The 8,346-nt window shown below is 47.9% G+C and overlaps 1 protein-coding gene across 3 annotated transcripts in view; it reads right to left on the bottom strand.

Annotated features, from left to right (window-relative positions):
• Window positions 1-706: 706 nt before the first annotated feature.
• The window catches only part of POLD3 (DNA polymerase delta 3, accessory subunit), a 49,992-nt gene continuing 42,352 nt past the window's right edge, over window positions 707-8,346 (bottom strand). For all 3 annotated transcript variants that reach the window (XM_047752325.1, XM_047752324.1, XM_047752326.1), the window contains 3 exons: window positions 7,216-7,328; window positions 6,022-6,100; window positions 707-1,493 (listed from right to left, as the gene is read on the bottom strand). In XM_047752325.1, coding sequence (XP_047608281.1) covers window positions 1,291-1,493; window positions 6,022-6,100; window positions 7,216-7,328 — 395 coding nt within the window. In that variant the 3' untranslated portion in view covers window positions 707-1,290. The remainder of the gene's footprint in view (window positions 1,494-6,021; window positions 6,101-7,215; window positions 7,329-8,346) is intronic.

The raw sequence follows: 8,346 nt of genomic DNA, 5'->3' as shown, positions 1-8,346 counted from the left end.
AGGCCAGCCACCGAGCCTGCGTTCCCCTCCCCAGAGCTCACTGTGCAAGATCACGGTCACGCCACCTCCGGCCCCTGAGCTCGCTGTCAGCCATAAAGGTAGGCGCTTCCAAGTTATCACTGGCATAAAGGATTTTCCATAAGGAACCAATGAAAATGTTTACCTCTACCAACGACTCAGTCTCTCCTTGTCTTCTTGGGGAGCCTTGGGGGGGGGAGTTAAAAAGATGGAGGAGCCACATCTGGAGATGATACGCTTTATCTCTTCCTCATTTCCTTCCGGGATTAGATTGTTTCTGAACATTCAGGGTCCTTGGGAAGGAGAACCACTGCTCAATTATTGTACAGGGTGTGGGAGCAGAGGCGGCTCTGGTTAGCCTTCATTTCATCGGTCAGGTTTCCCCTCTGGTAGCGAGAGTGGGAAGGGGAGGGGGAGGAGACCAAAACCAGAGCAGTGTCCACACACCCTGTGTCGGCAGCACGACGAGGCCTCGGATACCATCCGTGCTGACTTCGAGTCATTTCCGGTGGAGCTGAACACGTCATTCCACTTGTCTGTGCTCCGCCCGAGGCTGTTCCCTAACCGCGACTCGCCAGTGAAGGCCGAGAGAGTGAGCGCTTTGTGCCCGGGCTAGAACACGAGCAACGTGCGGGGCTGTGGCCAGGTGTCCGCGCGCTTTACAAAGGAGGACAAGAGGAGCGCAAGGGAGATTTCTGCTTCAGCCTTTAGTCCAACCAAGATTTAAAAGACTTACAGAAAATGCTTCACGCAGAACTACGGCGGTGGGGAAGGGAAGGGTGGGGGGCAGTGGGGAACACATCAGTAAAATTCAGGGATAAACGAATACCCACCCAAGGCCACAGAATACAAAGAACCAAGAGGATCACTTCCTGAGCCATGAACAGATGGATCGGGCCATAGGGTGGGTAGGGCACAGTGGATCAGCCACTAAATGGCTGCAGTGATCATTCTGAAACCTGTTCCAATTCATTTTTGGAGAGAATCCTCCAGGACAGGTCAAAGATTGTGCTCAAAAAAGGTCATCAGAAGATAACAGCTTTTAAAATATTCTTTTGCCTCTTGCTTCCAGGCGATTTCCTTTTGGTTGAAAACCAGAAACCACAGAAACCTTACAGGATTCTGTAAGGAAGAACAGACCTTACAGGAAGAACAGTCTTTTGACAGAGGCGAGGTGAGGCGCTGGATGAACTTACACAGTAAGTGAGAGTCCGTATGTCTTGTTCTTGGCCCTGGGCCACTCCACGTCTCTGCCCTAACAGAGATGGCAGCTCACTTCCTCTGGAAGAAGCCGGTGATGGACACTTGTCTGTTGGCTTTGCCCAGAGCCGCTGTCCCTTTCTTTGGGCCCTTCCGTTCCTCTCTGGGCTCCTTTTTCACGGCCATGGCGGGCGGCCTGGGCACAGAGGAAGTCTTCGCCTGGAGCTCTTCCTCACTATCTGTGCAGGATTCACTCTCGTAGACTTTTTCAGTCACTGGGAGGACAAGGCAGAAACGTGCTATGAGTGGGCTGAGCCATTGAAAGCACGGCTCTGTCAGGAGAGTGTGATGCTGGCTCACCGCCCCCCACCAGTGACCAAGGGAGGTGTGCTCACCGGCCACTGCGGCTTCGTCCGCCAGGACATCAGTCCCGCCTCAGGCAGGTGGTCTCCGGCGGGGCCGCTCCCTGGCTGCTATGCCCCAGGCCTTCAAAGAGGCCTGATCATGCGACTGCCCGCACCCTGCACTGGGCCTGGTCACGCGCGCGTGCGCACTCGCTTCCTGAGCTCTGCAGCAGCAGCAGCAGCGGCCCCGTCGCAAACACCCGATTCTGCCTCCCTGCTTTGACTGGCTCGCTCAGCCTCACCTCCCTGACCCGCCTGCCCTTCCCGTCACTGCTTTTCCTGGTCTAAACCTCTGCTCTGCCTGCGTCCCTAGCCTGTCCCGGCACACTCACCGCCACGGGCCCCTCCCTGACGTCACCCACTCTCTGCACGTCCTAAGGTCAGAGAATTGGAGATTCCTCAACTGTTCAGGTCTTGGTTCTCAGTGACCCGGGATTTACTAGTGGTCTACATCATGAAGATAAGGGTCTCAAGCCAACTCAATCAGATGACAAACTTGGTAGTTTTCAGAAAGAACAGTGATAAACATAAGCAACAATGTTACTAATGCTTTTACTCCCTAATCAGTCAAAGGCATATTCTGCCTTTTCTCCTACCAATTAAAATTCACTGAACCCTCGTCCACTGGAAACTTAAAAAATTATACCAGGAAGGAAACACTATAAGGAAGCCCCAAAGGGGAGCACACGGGCACAGACAATGGCTTCCAGCAGCGACGTCACAAAACCGCTGAGGGGCTCTGGGCTCTCGGGCACTGCTGCAGTGCCCACACCAACCACAAGGGGCAGTGCAAGGCCAGCCTCCTGTGACCTTAGAGCTGCCGCTGCGGACAACCGACCTCATCTGAAGCCTTCCACAGCCTCCCTGGTTGCAGCCAATGAAGGAAAAAAAGGAAAGGAAAACACCTTTTCTTAGCAGAGTAATGTGATATGCGTCCTAAGTGCTCAAATGAATAAAGGGAAAAGTATGTTTTCCCATGAACAAACAATGATAGTTTTAAGCTCTCAATTATTGATCACTTCTGTCTAATAAAATACACGCATCTAACTGTTCCAGAGGCACAGGCATTGGAATTAAATACCTCTGTGCTCTAATCCTAGTCTGTCACTTACATAATCTCCAATCTTAATGTGCATCAGGATTATTTGAGGGCTTGTGAGGCCACACATTGCTGGGCTTTATTTCCAGAGTTTTGGATTCAGTAGGTCTGGGGGACCCCCGAATCTGCTTTCTAACATGTTCCCAGGTGATGCTGATGTGCTGCTGGTCTGGGGGCCACCGCCTGAGAAGCCCTCTTCTTTCCTCCCTGGTGAAATGCTGACACGCCGCCCCACGGAACATACGAACCCACCAGTGAGGCCTGGCAAGCATGCTTCACTGCTCTTCTCCCCCTCACGGTGGGCCATGCTGGAAGCCAACTGGGCATAGCCAGTGGATGATTCCTTCACTTTATCCACCTAATCCTATTAAGGTTGCATAATTAACAGCCCCTCCTTAAGAGTTCCTAGGATTTGTCATGACTTTCAAGAGCCTAGAGTTTACTTTGGCTGACTCATGCCAACTTAGACGCTAAAAAAACACTAATAAGCTTTACATGTCTATTTAGCGTTCTTGAAGCCTTAAGGCCCAGAGACCAGAGATATTATAATCTCCCATGAGCTTATGAGAAACACAGAATCTTAGGAGTTCCCATTGTGACTCAGTGGGTTACGAATCCAACTAGTATTCATGAGGATAGGATGTGGGTTTGACCCCTGGCCTCACTCAGTGGGTTAAAGGATCTGGCATTGCTGCGAGCTGTGGTCCAGGTGGAAGATGCAGCTTGGATCTGGCATGGCTGTGGCTATGGCCAGCAGGTGCAGCTGTGATTCGACCTCTAGCCTGGGAAATTCCATATGCTGCGGGTGTGGCCCTAAAAAGGAAAAAAAAGAAACACAGAATCTCAGGTCCTGCACCAGGCTGACTGAATCAGAGTTTGAATTGTGGCAAGATCTTCAAGTAATGTGTATGCTTAGCAAAGTTTGAGAAATGCTTCTCTAAGATACGTAGGGAACTTCCACGACATACCTTATTAGTTCAACAATCATGATCCTAGACCACCATCCCCAACCTGATGCAGCTTCAATCAATATGTAACAGGATTATTGGAACAAAATCATGAGCTGTTATTTACTCATTATCTCGAATAAGGAAAGTCTAGAGAGCCATCTACAGATAAACCAATAACTGACTAAGCTATATTCTCTATTCAAATGGCAGCATGTCTATAGTATTAAATGCCAGCATCAACTGTCTCATTATTTCATTACTAACCACTGGCTGTCTCATTGCCAATTTTGTACAGCGCATTGCTTGAGGGAGTTAAAAATCAGGCAAGGCAGCACCAAAAGAATTTCTTAAGCAGAACCCTTGGTATATGCCATAAGAGGTACAAGGAGCACTTCTGTAGTCAGAGCTGTACTACTTCAAACTACGAAACAAAGAAGATTTAAACTTAAAAATATAGGTCCTTTATTTTAGCTGAACAACATGCCACACTTTCCTGGGATGCCAGAAAAAAAAAAAAAAAAAAAAAGGCCCAGTTTGTGTGGGTAAAAGAATTCTTTTCCATTCAGCTCTTTTGCTCTTAGAAATCCACCCTGTCCAGAGGTTCACCTCAAGCTTATCTCACGGGCCCAACTCCCCAGCCTCTGCAGCAAACCCAGAGCACAATATGGGACGATCAGCTTTTTAAAGCCACAGACCAACTCTGTTCCAGGACGGGACAAACCCCCTGGGCTGGCACATTTGGAACAGTCCGAGCAGAGAGAGGAAAGCAGAACTCCTTTGTTGGTTATAGGAGCCAAGATTCATTAAATTGAGCTTGGACTAAAAACCTTAAAAAAAATGTGCTATGTGAGCACAGTTCTCATTGTTGCCTCCAAGGCTCTTAACAGTCCTGTCTGGAGACAGAAGCACAAAAAAAGCTCACATCTCATACCTGGCCAGCCCTGGAGTACTGTGTTTTGAACAAAGCAACAAGTAATTAGTCACAAATTCCCAATGAACTATCATAAGGATATTTCTGACACTTTGTTTTTGGGGTAAAAGGAGGAAAAAAAAACTGGCGCTGATGCTTCTGTCCTCTTAAATTTAAAATAAAAAATAAAAAATTCAACAGTAAATACATAAATTACCACCAAGAGTCAAACCAAGAGGCTTGAAATTCACTACTAGAAGACTGAAAGCAAAAAACAAAAAAAAAGACCAAAGTCCAAAATTTATAAGCTCACAAGAAAGGTGGCACTGAAAAAGAATCCTCCCGTGTAAGGAATTTCATTCCCCAACCCCACTGGCTACACTTAGAATGGCAGAGGCCCTTCCAGAGGAGCGGGACGTGGGGAGCAGGACAGGGCTCAAGACCGAGAAGATCGCTTCACTAGTTTTAACAACCACGCTGCTTAGGAAAGACTGGTTCTTCAGTCAGTCCGTCTTTTTAAGACAAAAATCTGAACCACAAAAGGAAAATCAAGAAGCGGAAAAAATATTTCTCTAGGGGAGCCAAGGTGTGGCAGGTGCCGCAGGAAAGGAGAAATGACAATTACAGATGACCTCACTAACAAGAGGCTGAAGAGCCTACAAACCACGACTCTTTCCAAACACGAAAGGCAGTATCGGGATCCAAAGATCCAATCAGGCCTCAAGTGCTAAACCCCAAAAGCTCAGCAGACATGGGTCCGTTGGGGAAAGGGCAGAGCGAGCTAACGTGGCTGAAGAACCAACCAGCACCTCAAAGCCTCAATTCTCATTCCCCTCGAGGTCTCTATAGGAAGCAGGTGCTTTTACCTAACAGGGCTTACAAGTAGGAAACATAAAGAGGTGAGCTGGAAGGCATACCCTCTAGAGAATCAATGGGGCGAAACACCAGGAAGACTCCTGCTAGGCTTTTCAGGGTCCAGTCATCTGCAGGAGGTTCCTTTCACTGTTCAAGTGGATGAAACATTCCAAAAACCCCCAACTGTTTCTCAAATCTTTGACAACAACATTCAAAACTGGCATTGTGGATTCCATCTTGCAAGTTTTTTAGATACATGACCTTATCTGAATCTTCACAACAACCCCACATCAGGCCAAGAGGATTCCACAGGTCAAGAAACTCCCCACCAGAGGATATGCGCCTTTTATCCAAGACCTCACGGCTTGTTTTTACAGCACCTGACCCAGACAGGAGCCCAGGTGTTCTGACTTCAGCTGTAGTGTTCTCTGCCCTCCAGTACACAACGTGCGGCCACAGGCAGGTGGCACAGCCCCTCCCGGGCCGAGTCAGGAGCTGAAGCTGGAGGCTCCTGCTCTCTAAGGGATTAGGTGCTCTCCATGCAATAACACTCTCTCTGGATTTGGAGCCAACGATTTTTCTTACCTATGCAGCCTTCCTCATCCACAAAGGTTTTAGATTTTAGCGTGCGTTTTCGTTTTCTTTTGTTTTCTCCACTTGAGCTCTAAAGATCACAGGAAGATCAGAAGATAAAACATTAAATCCACCATGAAGTTACAGAGAAAATCACAATCACCCTCGAATACTCCATGATGATAAAAAGGTAAGCAAGGAGCTCTACAAATTTGCTTCTGGGGACCAGTCTGACCACAGACAAATTATGCTCACTGATAACGTCACTATTTATGAGAAGAAAAGCAGCACGTTAACAAAGAACTGGGCTCATTCAGTCAACAGACTTCTGTTGAGTAGCAGAGGCACCATGGTTAAAAAGACCAAGAGGACAAGGGCCTTGGTGGAAGAAAGAGACAAGGCAAACAGACCCCTGCAGTCCACTCTGGTGAGGGAGGTCGCGGCAGGCCGCAGCAGGTGCGGACGTGCGCAGGGAAGGCCCCACGTCTCCACGGCATCCGCCCTTGCTGCGGAAACCTGCTAGTCCAGCCTCCCCACTGCAGCACTACAACTGTCTAACTTATTCTCAGAGAGGTATTACTCCTACCAATTTCCTTTTCTTTCCCCTGGTCTTCCACTCTATCTTCTCTTCAGCTGAGGAAATTAGTGCAAAATTTAAATGACGGTCTTAACACAGTGAACTAAGGTTAACTAATAGCCATAAAGAAAACAAAAACACAACCAAAAACACAACCCACCCATCTTCTCAATCCTTCATTGCCTACACTAACAGATGCAGCCGAGATCCAGCTAAAGATCACGGAAAACTGTATTTCCCCACTTGCAGCCCTCTTCTAGAAGAGCAACAAACATGTATAAGCAGTCGTTGGCTCTACTCTCTTAAACACACACGGCTTCAAGACTTCACTTTGCACAATGACCGACAGGAGCTGGGCAGCACAACTGCCCTGAGGCTAGAGGTCATGAAAAACAAGAGCTCCCAGGTTGACCTTGGCGACATTCCTGAGATGAGGCCCTATGGGCTGAACTCCTACTTCAGGCAGGAGGAAGGGAATGCCGCCCTGCACTACCTGCAGGAGAGCAGGATGAGACAGAAGCCAGCTACTGGCATCTGTCAAGTGTCTGCAGCAAACTAACGCAGCAGTGTGGTTTTATCCTTGGGCGTAAAAGACACATGGCAAGGCAACCATCCCAGTACAGTCGTACCTTGACAGAAGGAGGCTCTGGCTCAGGCTTTGGCACTGGTTCCGGAGGTGGAGAAGCAGGAGGCGGTGGGGATGGTGACTCAGCTTCATAAGCCCCGGGAGAGTCTGGTACAACTGAAATAAGGAAACCAGCTCAGATAAGAGAACGATGGCGGTATCCGTCTGGTACAAGGCCTGCTCACATGGCCCTCTAAGCTTCCATGTCCAGCAAAGGGTATTTTGTGAGCAGTAATTCATGACAACCAAGGACTCTGCAGTTATATATTTAAAATATAATTTTAGGAATTCCCGTCTGGTGCAGTGGTTAATGAATCCGACTAGGAACCATGAGGTTGCGGGTTCGGTCCCTGCCCTTGCTCAGTGGGTTAACGATCTGGCATTGCCGTGACCTGTGGTGTAGGTCACAGATGTGGCTCGGATCCTGCGTTGCTGTGGCTGTGGTGTAGGCCAGCAGCTGCAGCTCCGATGAGACCCCTAGCCTGGGAACCTCCATATGCCGCGGGAGCGGCCCAAGAAATGGCAAAAAGACTAAATAAATAAATAAATAAATAAATAAAAATAATTTTATTAATTTTCATACAAAGAAAATCAAGAATTATGAAAGCTGGAATGTACCTTAGAGGTCATCCTAGCTAAGCTTCTAATTTTATAGATAATTTGAGGCATGAAGTTGTTTTATAAATATCCCCTTGTCATCTACCATGTGGCATGCATTTCACTTTATCCTCACAACAAACCTAAGAGACAAACATTGTTCATACATTAGAGTTGAATAAAAAGAGGTTCTGAGGTTAATTAATTCATCAGAGTCACAGACCTTGCAAGTGAGGTGGGAGGTTTGCAACCCCAGTCGGTCTGATTCTACAGCCTGGCAATTCCGACCCTACCACTACGCGCTGCCTCACTGTTCAGGGCCGGATGTTCTCTCTGAAGATCAACTCAGGGGAGATAATCCTCAGATTAAACCAAATGTAAGTACCTTTCAGCAGAAGAGCAAATTCATCATAAATATATTTTGAGCTACACCTACCTAGCCATCATTCCTTATGCTTATGTCACTAAAAACATACAGAGGGTGAGTGCCTGGCTTGATGATAAAGACTAAGGCAGACAGACAGACATGGACTCTAAC

Source organism: Phacochoerus africanus, chromosome 11 (assembly GCF_016906955.1).
Source record: "Phacochoerus africanus isolate WHEZ1 chromosome 11, ROS_Pafr_v1, whole genome shotgun sequence".
In the NCBI taxonomy this organism is placed as follows: domain Eukaryota; kingdom Metazoa; phylum Chordata; class Mammalia; order Artiodactyla; family Suidae; genus Phacochoerus; species Phacochoerus africanus.
The sequence above is the reverse complement of the archived record's forward strand: the minus strand, read 5'-3'. Positions and strand labels throughout refer to the sequence as shown.